The sequence below is a fragment of the Megalops cyprinoides genome, chromosome 1 (assembly GCF_013368585.1).
Source record: "Megalops cyprinoides isolate fMegCyp1 chromosome 1, fMegCyp1.pri, whole genome shotgun sequence".
Lineage (NCBI taxonomy): Eukaryota > Metazoa > Chordata > Actinopteri > Elopiformes > Megalopidae > Megalops > Megalops cyprinoides.
In genome coordinates, this window is record NC_050583.1 from 23,326,839 (window position 1) to 23,341,528 (window position 14,690).

The 14,690-nt window shown below is 38.4% G+C and overlaps 1 protein-coding gene across 3 annotated transcripts; it reads left to right on the top strand.

Moving 5' to 3' along the window:
- Positions 1–2,336: 2,336 nt before the first annotated feature.
- On the top strand, positions 2,337–4,234 carry adprm (ADP-ribose/CDP-alcohol diphosphatase, manganese-dependent). Of its 3 annotated transcripts, none has more exons than XM_036526275.1 (4): positions 2,337–2,435; positions 2,650–3,281; positions 3,463–3,585; positions 3,693–4,234. In XM_036526275.1, the coding sequence occupies exons 1-4, from the start codon at positions 2,377–2,379 to the stop codon at positions 3,980–3,982; spliced, it is 1,104 nt and encodes a 367-aa protein (XP_036382168.1). In that variant the 5' UTR covers positions 2,337–2,376; the 3' UTR covers positions 3,983–4,234. The 3 variants fall into 3 exon arrangements, with proteins under 3 accessions (XP_036382168.1, XP_036382176.1, XP_036382184.1); XM_036526283.1 differs by having other exon boundaries at positions 3,472–3,585; XM_036526291.1 differs by having other exon boundaries at positions 3,463–3,581; positions 3,693–3,834.
- The last annotated feature ends 10,456 nt before the right edge of the window (positions 4,235–14,690 follow it).

Genomic DNA, 14,690 nt, shown 5'->3' on the forward strand with positions numbered 1-14,690 from the left:
GTTTACAGATGAATATATGCACAGTATTTGTCTCATGCAGGATCTTTCTTTTTATTCTTCTCTTTCCTCCCAGAGTATTAAAGGCATTGACAGACTGATATATATTTTTTAATCATTCCCTTGTAAAAATTAAAGTCCCATTTAAATGTGTGTACTACTACAGTATCCTACAATACAATACCAAAAACTAACAATGTAATACATAATTGTGCTAGTCCTATCGTTTCTGAAAATGCTTCATCTCCCATGCTTATCACTTACTGAATTCCATCCAATGTGTTCAAGTGTAAATCAAGTGAACATGTAAACTCCATGTAACAATATAAAACAAATGTAAATGAACACAACTTACAATATTACACCTACAGCAAATTCTAAAACACCAGAATATATTTGTATTACATATCCACTTTCTATTCCAAAAAGTACTTCTACTATTATGCCTACCACCTCTACTCTTACCACTATATCTACTCATACCCCCCAATTATACTGTGGTTTACACCTTCACCTGCCCAGGGACTGCAGATGAAAATTAGCTATAGCTAATCTGGTACAAAACATCTTTCCTCTTTTTGAGGTTAATGTATTTTGTACATGGTCCCTGATATACGTCACACATACATGTAATAAATAAATAAAATAAACAACACCTCCACTTTGACTTTTTATAAGATCTCTTCTATGTCAAAAATGCACTGAACAATGCACACCAAGCTTCTCCAGAAGTTTCATTCCATTTCAGATTGTTGCTGTTCAGCTGGCCTTAAGCCTCCCTGAGTATGCCCTCTACAGCCAAACTCTCCTCTTCTCCTCTCTGGCCCTCCAGTGGTGAAATGAAATATTTACAAGCACTGGAACTGTAGAATCAATCTCCATGTTTCGATGCCCGCTGAAAACCACCTTGTTAGACCTTACTTCATGCACTTGGACATGTACTACACATTATCTGATCACTTTAAACTCTGAACCTGATGATGTAGTATTGTCCTTGCATATCATTGTTAGGTAGTATGAGTACATTGGTATGATGGAAGGCAATGATGCTATTATGGAAGTGTAGAAAAGGGCCACATTTCTGTTTCTGTCTTTGTCTGTGTTTACGCACAACCCCCACCTCTCACAGGCACTTGTTTACAACTCAGTTGAAACCTGGCCAAACTGGTCCTGCTGCTCCCCTTATCAGCAGGACCCCCACAGGTAACTCGAGGCACAGGCGCACCCCCAAGGACGGCCCCCAGGTCACCATTTACCCTCTGACCTGCTCATATCCTTCGGCCACCAATCAGGGCCTCAATAGGGCCAAGGATACGGGACAATATAAAAGTGGTGGTGACCTGCCCCACCTCAGTATCGCAACAATACCTGGGAGGTGAAGAACTGGGGAGACCAAGCCCTTGGGGACCAAGCATTGTGCTGTTGTTGTGTGCGTCTGTGCCAAAGAAACCATACACATACAACACACACACCTGCATCCACCCATTCCCAAATCCCCAATAAACAACTGAACCTGGAGCCTGACTCCTGTGTCCTGACCGACACCCCACTGTGACAGCAAATTAGCCTGAACCTAGTTACGGGTGAAACTGCCCCCTCAGTTTCAGGAAGACTACTATGTACTTTGGATTATTACTAAGATATTATGTGAACTTTGATAATTAATGTTAAGGTTCCATTTCTAGGTATTTGTTAGGCTGTACATGTTCATATGATATATTTAGTGTATGTTGCGCTGAATGATAATGTGTGCTTAAGTGGTTTGTGTTATATGTGTTTTTGTACAGTTTTTCACAAGAAATCCTACCCCTCACCCTCCGTGCAGAATAGCAACACCCATTGTAAATTTCCATACTACCGTGTGTACACTACAACAACACACATAAAATCTACCCTGCGATTTAACCCTAAGTGAGGAAACATTCTTTTGAAGTTCTTTTCACTGATCAATGTACATCTCACTCTCACATACAGAACATGCTGTATAATTTCAGGATCCATGCGCGCATCACAAATACAGTAGTATTTTTCCCTATGTGGGGCAATGATGCATCCAACCTTGAATGACCTACTCTCGATCTTGTTATTACAATTTTATATTTCCTGTCATTTCCCTGAAACCATGTAAGATTCTAGCCTCCACCCTCCAAAGTATTTGTCATTTGGTCATTACCGCCACCCTAATGGGGGCTTCTGCTCCCACCCTGATGTCTTGAAGAGCATCAATATAAGACAATTCACACCGTCTAGATAGATGGCGATAGAGTTCTGAATGAGGACAGCAGAGTTGCACATCAGGTGACCGTCTGCGTCATGACGTCCCATATTGGCGTCAGGGTCGCTAGTAGTGTGCATGTTGTCGGAAGTGTTGGTGTTTTGATGTTGAAGTTTAAACATTCTTTTCGTAACAGCTGCGTTTCTGAAGGGCGACTCATCGGGTAAGTGAAAATGCAAAACTCCGAATGCAGACTGAACAGGATTTTCCTGACAACAAGAAGTACCGTGTAATCAAATGTATCTAAATGTAATCAAGCTAACGTTAACTGACTCTCCAAACAAAGCTATCGTCCATACTCCACAACGAACTAACCTTTATCTCCATACTCTGTTAGCAATTTGATTAACCTGACTAATACCCAACATTTTTTGTAGATGGTGGGCAAAAGGTGGGAAGTTGACAAGCAGATTGACGAGGACAAGAAAAATGGATGACAGTATACAGCCTCTGTTTACATTTGGAATCATTGCTGATATCCAGTATGCTGATATTGATGATGGCTTTAACTTTAAACGCACGAGAAAACGATACTACCGAAATAGTCTGAAATTACTACGTAGAGCAAATGAGAAGTGGAGAACAGAGGCAGTTCCACCTAGCTTCATCCTGCAGTTAGGAGATATCATTGATGGGTTCAACAAGAAGTATGACGCGTCCGAAAAAGCCCTCGAAACGGTTGTGAATGAGCTGGACAAAGGTGAAATTGAAGTACACCATGTGTGGGGCAACCATGAATTTTATAACTTCAGCAGAGACGATCTAATGAGCTCGGCTCTGAACAGCAAAGCCACGGATGGTGGCATGACTGACGACGTTGTCCCAACCGGAGAAAGCGCTGAGGAGAGCTACGCCTATCATTTTAGTCCTGCTCCACGCTTCAGATTTGTCGTGCTTGATGCCTACGATTTGAGTCTTATTGGGCGAAAAGAACCTAGTGAAAGGTATTACCAGTCTCTGGAAATCATGCAGGCACACAACAACAACGACGATCTTAATCACCCTCCAGGTAATGCTGCAAGCATGGCTCCTCTTTATTTTACCGTTTTGTTAAACGTTGCATTCGGTACTTAACCGACATAAAACATTTAGCAACATTTGCAGTATACCTGAATATTAACTATGTGTTTAATAATGTATTTGTAAGAATTGTGTTTAAGAACATATTGCTTTACATTAAATCAAAACAGTATCCATAGGATTGGAACAAAGGTTTGTGAAGTTCAATGGAGGATTCAGCCAGGACCAACTTGACTGGCTTGAGGGGGTACTAACCCTTGCAGATGAGAAACTTGAAAAAGTCATCATTGTGAGTAAGTAAATTACCCAAAACTTCTTGATGTCCTGCACTAAATCAATAACATTAACTGCGTCACAGCCAGCCTGTCTTCCCTCATTAAAAATGTGTGTTTATTCGCAGGTCACCTGCCCATCCATCCGAACTCCACAGATCCAATTTGTCTTGCTTGGAACTATGAAAAAGCGCTCTCTATAATACGTGCTCACAAGAGTGTGGTGTGTTTCATGGCTGGGCATGACCATGATGGGGGCTACTACAGAGATGCCTCTGGAGTTCACCATCTCACCCTGGAGGGGGTGATTGAGACCCCACCAGACAGCGAGGCGTTTGGCACTGTATATGTATATGAGGACAGGATGGCATTGAAAGGGAATGGCAGGGTCACAGACAGAATTCTCATGTATCCATGAGGTTATTAAGGAGAGGACAAAGCCTAGTGGTTGTATTAACAGTTATAAAGTATTATATAATGGCAGTAAGGCAATGGCACGCAGAAATCAGTTCTGTGTGAACTGAGTGGTAAAACCTTTAGGAAATCATCTGAATTTTGAGAAAGTAGAAACACTTTTATGTGTGCATTTGTTCTGAATCTGAAAGTGTAGTTTTGGGTTCCTTTTACTTGATGTCAAAAAATAGCTTTTTACTAGTGGTATGTAATAATTTCCCACCATTAACTTTACAGTAGGATTTTTGATTTTATCCTGTTTTATTCTCCTCATGAATCTTGGTTGGCATAAATATATAACTAAAAAATATTTGATGAATAACATTAAAATTGTTGTTTTTATCAGTTATGAAAGTAATATATAAAGCTGAACCTGTATAATGAAAATATTTATTTAATGTTAAAATAAATATATGTGTTAGGATGCTAAATTCTGCCATTTGATTAACTGGGTAGTTTTAAAAATGTGCAGAAATGTCATCCCTCCTTCAAGGTGCAATATCCCATAGCTATACTTGAACATGTGTATATTTGTAATGGAATGACCACATTTAAATGTAGTCATTTTGTGTTGAATATAGATGAATATGTTCATTCTTGTAACTACTCTCTGGTCAGTACTGTGCAATGTGGGATGTAATGAAGTGCCTCTGGACATTTGATTGTCACTACTGGACTTGCTTTGTTGTGTTGTGGAAATGTGTTTTTCATTTTTTCCAAAGGATTGTAAGTTCTAATGTACGCTGAATGTAATGACCACTCTTGGGTGAGATAGTACTGTACTACAGATGGTACAGTACTACATTGTAACTGTGACATAACTGCAGAAGGGGCTATGGCCAATTATATGTAAATATAGGACACCTAACTACTTTAAGAGACCTAAGAGACTCAATAAAGTTCAAATTAGTGAAATGGAATTGATACAAATGGGATGTTTCAGTGATTACTACGTACAATTGATGTATTCACAGGTTGCTGACAAGTTAATGCTTTTGATTAAAAAAATATGAAATTGCAAGTTAATAATTGACATTTCTGTTGCTTTTAATGTTTTTACTTTTCTTTGAAATTGCAAAGAATAAGGGAATGCATACTGACTTGTACAAGTAATACTGTGAAATGTGTGTTGTGCGGTAATAAATCAAGAATTTGGATCAATTGAAATGGCTTTAGCATTGCTTTTCATTTCCATGCAGTAAAGTAATCAGTTGCACACTTTGAGAATGAAATGATAATGGAATAATAATGATAATGGAAATACAGTCTTTGGCAGTCTGATTTGCTTTCCCCTTAAAACAGCATTTCCCAAACCTGTCCTGGAGGACCCCTTGTCCTGCATGTTTTAGATCTCTCCCTGCTCCAAACTAGCTGATTTAAATGATCAGTTTGTTATTAAGCAGCTTCAGGAGTTCATAACGAGTTGATCATTTGAATCAGCTGTGTTAGAGCAGGGAGCGATCTAAACCATGCAAGACAAGGGGTCCTCCAGGAGAGGTTTGGGAAATGCTGCCTTGAAAACTTCAGACCACCTTTGGCACATTGTTATATTGTTATTTAAGTAGTTGCTCACTAGATGGCACCACATGTACAGACATTTCTTTGAACAGTTTGCCTTTTTGTTCAATTTACAGCCATTTATGTCTTAAGTCCAATTTAATTACTCTAAACACCATAACCAGGGCTTTTTCTGTTAGCTACCTCTCCATGTGCTAAAAGCATGTGGTTAATGACTTAACTAGACTTTTAGTGAATCAAAACAGCCCCTGGCCCCCCAGCCCAAACTCAAGTGCTTTGGAACAACATCTCGGAGAAGACATTGATTTGTTAAGAAAATCAAACACTTTTACCATGTGGTTCAAGAATGACCCATATCTTACCTTCATACTGAGGTGGGATATTCAAGTATCTTAATGAGCCATGCAGACCACAGTGACAAGTATACAGTAAAAAGGAATCATAAAATGGGTTTTAGATTATTCTTTTACCCGTTTGGTGAATTTGTACAATGCTGTGGCCAAAGCAAGTAAATGTAAGATCCCTACACTACTAGTCCTGTGTCACACACAAGGAAGCACAGTTGCACAAAGTAAATGGCTGCCTTTGTTATCTTGTGAAGGATTGTCCCGTTTCAAGTTCACAGCCTAGACATTCTTCTGATAAGAAAAGATTTACCAGATTTACCAGCAAAGATTTACTGTGGCACTTAACAGAATGTGACTGATATGTAACAGATATGTTAGCAGAATATGGGTGGCAGCAGTGACATCATGGTGAGGAAAAAGGCTCATAACAAAAAGGTTGTTTTTTTTTATTCCCTGCTGGGGACTGCTGTTGTATCCTTGGCCAAGATTCTTAACACACAATTGCCTCAGTTAATATCCAGCTGTATGTGTGCATAAAATTGTAACCTATGTATCTTGCTCTGGATAAAAGCATCTGCTACATGATAATAGTGTAATGTAATGACAATGAAATGACTATCTGATTGTGAGACTTGAGAATTGTCTCTGTTCTTAGCCTAACCCTTTGCTATTGACTTTTGTAAATTGCTCTGGATAACAGTATCTGCTAAATGACTAAGTGTAATTATAAATAAAAATGCAATCAATGCCATGAAAAATGAATGTTTCGGGTTTCTGCTCTCTGTAATTCAAGATCAACAGTTTATTCAATCCTAAATACTTCCTTGAAAATTAAACAGTAAAAATGTTGTGACAATACCTGGATATTTGTTTCCCAATCCCTAAAACTAGTTGTATAATAGTAATAGTAGTGAATGTCATTGCACTAGACAGCCATGCTTGTCAGAGCTTTATTTAGAAATGTTGAACTTGAAATGACATTAACGCATAAGCCATGAGATTTTAACATCTGTTACAGAAAAGATTACGTTAAAAATGGATGCAATGTGATCCAGTGCCATTGTTGGAGACTGATTCTGGTGTCTCCTTGATGTCTCTTGACATCTGAAAAGTGAAGGCTTGCATTAACAAACAAACAAAAAATTACTCTGAGTAATTTCATAGTTTGGAATCTCTTCTGGCAAAAAAGAGAAAAAAAAATCATTGACATCTAATAATTAAACTTCATCAGCTTTCCTCAGACTTGTTCTATGATTAATCTGATGTTTCAGCTGGCCCTGTATAATTAACCTCTTCCCAAGTTAAAAGAAGAGTCTTGCTTAGTGACACATTTCTCCTTGCTATAGTGAAAAACTAATTATCACCACAGTATGCTTGAAAATGTATAACTGCATTTTTTAGGTAAAAGCGTTTGTCTACCGCAACAAAAAAATGCATTGTTCTGTAAAACACTATACTGTGTTCTCCAGTGATGTCGGGGCCTTTAGTGGAGGAACAGGTGTCGGTGCCATTTCAAATTCCCTAATGGTCTAACCCGTAAATATGCCACCTGCTTTGTTCTTCACTTCCTCTCTCTCTGAGATGTATTTCAATCTTTAGCCAGAGGAGACACATGCCTCACTGAGGTAATCCCTGGTATTCTTCATTCAGATTCTTTTTTCAGATGTAAGATAAGATTCTCCTTAAAAACAAGCCACAGAAGCTCACAGGAATGTGACTGGCTAAAATGAGCATCCAGTTTGACATCTGCATTATGTGGTCTCTTCCTGTATGACATATCTTATTAATCTGACATTGAATAAGACTGCCACAGGAAATACTAATTACTGAGAAAAGCAGAAATAACATAAGAAATAACAGAAGTAACATAACAGCAAAAAAGCCTACAAAAAACTAGTAAAAATCATTGCATCATGTATGCTTTCTCCATATGCTGTATAGCTTACATGTAAGATATACAATCACATTCTGTCATTTTGACTGAAGTGTTCAGTAGTGTTTTGTGGTTCTTTTTATTTGGTGCACAATCCATCTTCTCGAGATTTTCATGGCAAGAATCAGTTTGGCATAAAAATAAATTCTGCGGACAGGTCATCACGTGTAAACAGGCAGAGAAAAGGGAATTGAACTCACACCAATGTACTCATAAACACCTGCAAAATTCTGCAGGTACATGGACGTAAGGAACTGAAGGAAATCTTTGTTAAGGTATTATCTGTCGACCTTGTAGGTCTGTAGGTTATTGGCTGTGTAATACATGATGGAAATTATTTGGAAGAGGCAGACTTTTCCTCAGACAAACGTTCAGGAACTAAGGGGCTTTGGGTGTGCACAGGGAAGGACTGTTGCATTGATTGGTGACCTTTATATCTTGGCACAGAGACAATATACAGCAGTTAGGCTCCGGGGGATTTCTTTGTGTTGACGTCAATTGCATTCGCCTGGTGAAAGCTCAGCTTCAACCTCCGCATAACACAGCACAGTATCGATGGAGCTTGCTCAGGAAAAGTGAGGTTTACATCATCACTAGTGACACTCATGTTCAGCCAGCAGTGATGAATCAGGAAATGATTGGGGATAGTCATCTGTAGATGTCCTCAGACCTCATCACTCCCCTTCATATGGGCTGAGTTAGATTGCTAAATCTATATGAAAAGAATGGAAAGACAACCCTGTTGGAAGTCCCTTGGGATATCTTGTAAAACAGAATTTTTCACTACATCTTGAACACATTACATCATGACACCAGTACATATTTCCAAGACATTTGATGTTTATGCTTTCACTGGACTGGAGAGGTCAGTAAAGCTCTCTATTTGTCCATAAATTAGCTATACACGATCACATTCACACCTGTTATCATCATATCTTTCTCCTGCTGGTCCTTCAAATGACATTTAAAGCCTATTAGACCAATACAACTGAGCATCTAGTCACTGTGACACACTCTTTAATCTACAAAGCTTCCTTATATATGTATACTGCATATGCATCATATTATTCTGTTATTAGTCAGAATGTATAAAAAAATGAATTCACAAGACTGTGTAGGTTATATAATTTAATTGCTATAAAATATAGTGAAATATGAGCATTAAAATTATACCTCATGCTTGTATGCAGGGCCAGCCTGAGGCATAAGTAAAATAAGCACCTGCTTAGGGCCCCCATGGCCACCAGAGGGCCCCCAAAAGCACTTAAAATGTCAGGCTGACATTGGTATGATGTAAGCAACACAGCTACAACTAATAAAATTGATAATGGGTGTGTTAGATTTACAGCAGGCGTGCGAATGATCAAGCATTGACAATAGTCAATAATATTGGCAGCGCCGAGGTCTTGGGGGGCCCCCAAATCAAATTCTGCTTAGGGCCCTATAAAGGCTTGGGCTGGCCCTGCTTGTATGAGTAAGGGCTTTTCATAGTATATAACTTTGTAACTCTGTGTATATATAATGGCTGTAATCGATAATGACAATTAAAAAAAAAATCACACTGGACACTCACCCTCAGCCTATGGAGTGGATCAGGAGCAACCCACTGTGGAAATGGTTTACAAATATATTGTGGTGAAAATACATACATATATTCAATATGTCCCAGCCCACAAAAGAAAAAGAATTGCACTCAGGAAACTGATTCCAAATCATACATTTTTATTTACTGTACATTCAAAATGTGTACTCTCTTGAAGACAGTAAAAAAAGGGGACTCACATCTTTTATTTATAAGTTTTGAGGAAAAGAAACCTGAAAAATTAAGTAAACTAGATACATTAGAAATATCAACAATAAAAAGTATAGTAGTATTAGTGATGGGCATTTTTACTCTTTTTACATCATTCTTTGTTGTTTAATAGCTTTAACATCATTTACATAATAAAAAAATCATTCTGAATGTAAATTTGTCTGTGTTATACATTACACACCACGACCCACAAGCACTTCACCCACGGTTTTAATAACACTGCTCCAGTTCTGTCAAAAAGTGTGATGATATGACTGTGACGGTCACCGATTTGTTCTTTTCCAGTTCGGTCAGTTATTTTAGTACATCTCATTCACTGCATCTTGTTCAGTTCTGTTTCCTTCTCTGGTCATACGGTGGCAACTTGACGACACTCAGTCATTTCACTGAAGGTTACTTGAACCTGGATGGCAAGTAGTGTCATTAGGCCACAGTGAATATGACATGCCATTTATGCAGACATAAAAAATGAAACCATTAAAAACAATACAATATCATCAAATGTCCTTTCTCCCTTAATTCTACCAAATATGTAGCTACAACAGTGAAGGTGCTGAATGACAGTAGTTATTAACAAAAGAGTGATGACTCCATGAATAAATATATTGATAAACTGCATTTTTCCAATGCATGTGAAACAATGCACGTGAAACACTGAAAAATTACAGTTGAGACATGTTTAATTGCATGCTGTAATCTCAAATAGGCTTATAAGATTTTTTCACAATAGAGAAACTTTGTAGGCTATGTATTAAACTGCACAGCATGACTGCGGATGGAATAACCTTTTAAACACTCCGAATAAACTGAACGAGATTCACTGAAGGAGAAGTACTGAAAGAACTGAATGAGATTTATAGTATAGAAAAACGGCGCAAACAGGGAGAACTGAATGAATCAGCTGTGACTTAGTGAACAGCAGTACACTCAAATGGTCACACACTGAAACAACTGGATGAATGGAAGAACTGCACGCGCTGAAAAAGAATAACTGTACAGTGTACTGATTCATACAATGATTAGGGGCATTTCCGTTCAATCACTCTACTACTTGATGCCCTGTCTGGACAGCAACCCACCCCAATGTATCTTTTCCTCCACTCACAGACAGCTTTTCTTTTTTATACTTTTATAGGGCCATGTAGTTGTCATTCAAACCATATTGGGGAGGCTGCCTGACTGGTGAGTCAAATGAGCAAATCTTTTCAAATAGTGAACCGGTACATACAGCACACTGAAAAGATTCAAAGATTTGCTCATTCGCAAACTGCACAACACTACCTAGTATTGACCCTGAATAATGTGCTTGAGTAATGTCATATTATTCTTCATATTTTTTTTCCCAGAATCTAGGACATCTTTCCGTATGAAATGCCTTAAAATCAAATAATATGATCTTCTCCTATGGACAGAAAAAACATCTCATTGTGAGTGCCTTCCCTGCATACTGATACCAAATTCAAGAGTGCCCTAAGAGTCAATAAAAAAGCATACGAAATTACGGCAATGCCTCGTCTCTGTTTCTTAGCCTGACCTGAGACCAGCTACCTTCAGTGTATATTTGTATAACATATATATGTTAAGTACACATTTGAAAATTTGCAATGTAAAAAATTACATTTTATTTCTGAATTTGGGCAAACTTTTGGAACTGTAGCGAAGGGCAAGAGCAGTCGCCCGACCCAGCTTCGAACCTGGATCTACGGGGTACCAAACATGTGACTTTGACCACGATGCCAAAGAGCCTGGCTCGTTGGTATGGCAGTCAAAGCACATACTCCACTCCGTCACAGGAACACATATATGCAGTGGGTTCTACCCAATTTTACTGCTCCTAGATAAGGTTCCAGCACTGGATGGCTTCATTATTTTTTTCTTGCAGACCATGTGTGACATTGTGTGATTGGTTCAGTTTTTTAAATTGAAATACCTGCAGTGTGGTTATCACTCATCACAGTTGTCCATGTAAATTAAAACAATGCTCACGGTTATGTTTTTAATTCAGTGATATTGAGTGTGGTATTGAGGAACAGTGCGTGAGAGCTTAAGTGTTGAATTTCGATTTTAAAAAGCAGCAGCAGCCAACAAAATTTTCCAAGTCAAGAACACTGAATGCCTAAGATTCCTGTGTCATTTGCTTAAATGTTCAAACACACTGTTTAAAGCTGTTGCTTGGCACCATGATTATTGTTGCTCATACACAGTCCATTTCCCCTTATATAGCAGTGAACTTATATCACAGTAACAGTACAATATTTATGGTATGTATTAGCTTACCTTTGAAAAAAATGACCAGACTATGGTGTAACACGAGTCTTCTGTGTCTGTTGTCCAGTCTTTTAAATTGTCGATGGATAATGACCGTCCTTCATCAAGAATCTCACAAATAGCACTGGAGTCCCATTTATATATTCAGAATAATAAATGAAGCCAGGCTTCTGGGACCTTCTGTCCATGTCACTGAGCGCTAAAAATCCACATTGACATTCAGCAGAGCTAGCAAAGCCAGTTTTTCTGGTTCTCCCAGCATTTTGGTCAAATCATGTATTTCACTTTCATCATATAAAGTAAGATTATTGCACACATTTGGCCACATGCACTTATCCAGTGGTTTCAGCTAGCAAATGAAATGATGAGGTTTGAGTCAGGGAGGCATTTGGCTAGATTATCAGTTATGGGACTGGTGGAAATGCATTTGCTTAGGTGACGTTAACAGCAGTAAATTGAACAGTCTCACAGAAATGTGCTGTTAAACTTTTTTAGTGGATTGTCACTTGAAGTGCTAGCTCTGCAGTTATTAAAAGTCTGGGTAGATGTTATCCAGGAAGATGTTGTGGTCCTGTATATCTGACCAAGAAGGATGGGGATTGGGAAATTATCCATACGGGGATATTGAGCAGTACTGATAATGCATGTGCATGCCAAACACAGTTAAAGAAAAATATCAAAAGAGTGTTATCTGGCATAGATTGAAGTTCAGCAATGGGCAAATGTTCCTCTGGTTGAGAAGGGCTATCCTTTCGGTGTGATCAGCAGTATTGTGATTTTCAGGCGCCTGTTTGATTTTTGAAAAAAAAACAACTTTTCTGTTTGTGGCATTACACACCATTAATGTTAAGCTTTATTGAAACAAATGTGGTTCTGCCATTCTATTTTTTTCCCCTTGTTTACCATTTTTTTTTTGTTCTGAAGCGCAGTATGATCCATGAAAACATACAAACTGTTTTTTCTCCGGAAATGGACATACAAGTTACAGTTGAAATATTTCCGATAGTTACACCCTAAACAGATTTAATAGAACCTCCATTCATTTTCATCCATCTTCATTTGTAGACCGCTATTAGACCAGCATGGTTGACATTTGTCATGCAAGCACACAATGCAAGGTATACTATAAGGTAGAGGGGTTATCAGAGCAATACGAGTGTGAACAGAGTGACTGAGACATTGCAGCCACCACAGTTGTTGCCCGGTTTAAGCTTGAAGGCTGCTACAGTATGGGCTTGCCTGCCAGCTTCCACATTGCACTCACATAACTCTGTGCCAGAAGAGGGTACAAATTAGATATACATCAAATACTGCTACATTGCAAATTTTATGAGATATAATTCATAATGGTGTAGTATGAAATATCAATAATATCAATTCTGTTTGAATCCACTTGCTGAGACTAAACACTCTTTATTTACAGAAACACACAGGCAGCTATTTCATACTTAGCATTAAAGTAGTGTGAAGTGGAAGGCGTTGTACTCAGAATGACTCCATATGTAGGGATCTGAACCTCTGCAAGTAGGTGCTGCGTAACCGTGGTGCTATTACATCCTGTCATTCCACCTTGTGAGTGAGGCTCCCGGCTCTACGTACTAAGGAACGAACATATTTGGTTTATGTTAAAAAAAGGGATAGACAATGAAAAAAGCAAGAATTGTGCCTTCCTGAAAGGCTGATGACCTTATTGTCCCTTTCTCAGATTCAGAGAATGATATAAGGCCTTAGAAATGCTCATCTGCACTGGCCCAAGATGCTCAAGTAGGATAGAAGGTTAAAATGCATCATCATGTGATATAATGGGAAAGACTGGCAAACCAAAGGAGCAGCTGAAGCCATTCTCATGCTGGAAGCCTCTTTGGTATGGCAAACTCTATGTCTTGGCAGCATGGACGTGTCTTAGCAAGACAGCCTTGTATCAGATTTACCAGTATGGTTATCCACAATGTCTTTTCCACTGGTGTGAAGGCACTGGCAACATGTGCCATTCATTTCCCAGAATATTCCATGCCTATAGGATGAACCAGAAGTATTCTTAGAAGACAAACTAATCCCTGGATATTCAGGGGGCCCCTGCAGCTCTTTTAGGAGGTCATTTGTGTTAAAATCAGAAAAGATCTTTTATGGTGAAATGATTGTTTCAAGGAAAATGGTCATTTAAGTAGCTGATCGTCTTAAGTAGCAGATTGTCTTAAGACTTTTTTTGTCATTGTGAGGCCCAGTAAAATTAATTTTAGACAACTTAATAATATTTTTGTAGGTATATGAATTACAGCTAGGCACATGACATCTAGCACAACAGCTTCAGGGCTGGCACTGACAACAATTTCCAAGGTCTTGTATTGTTCTGTGAATGTGAGAAGAACACCATAAGAAGAGTGATAGTAGGTGCCAACAATCAGAGGTAACATCCTCTAGATTCACATACAGACCTACATACTTTTTGAATAGTGAGGTCTGATAAATTCATTGTAAGTCTGGAATGCATAACACATTTATTCTTGAACGTTATGGGAATGGTTATGATATGTGTCTTTCCAAATATATGCAAATACTTCCATCAAACATACACAATACAAATGATTCATGTGAAGATGTTGTTGACACATACATTACATGGCTGCCACTTCAATTAATCCATTTGAAAACAATTTTCCAAGTTCTGTGATTAAGCTCTGAAATATTTCATAGTTTAAGTGATTGTCAGAAAGATTTATACCATTGAGCTTAGTTTATTAATTGAAACAGCATAGAACGACTGGGTTTTCTTTCACCCCAGTGTAACAAACAT

Excerpts from the sequence above, each read along its gene's own strand:
- adprm (XM_036526275.1), top strand. The coding sequence starts at position 2,377 with ATGTTGAAGTTTAAACATTCTTTTCGTAACAGCTGCGTTTCTGAAGGG. Across the intron at positions 2,436-2,649 it reads TCTGAAGGGCGACTCATCGG|ATGGTGGGCAAAAGGTGGGA; the intron begins GTAAGTGAAAAT and ends CATTTTTTGTAG. Across the intron at positions 3,586-3,692 it reads TGAAAAAGTCATCATTGTGA|GTCACCTGCCCATCCATCCG; the intron begins GTAAGTAAATTA and ends GTTTATTCGCAG.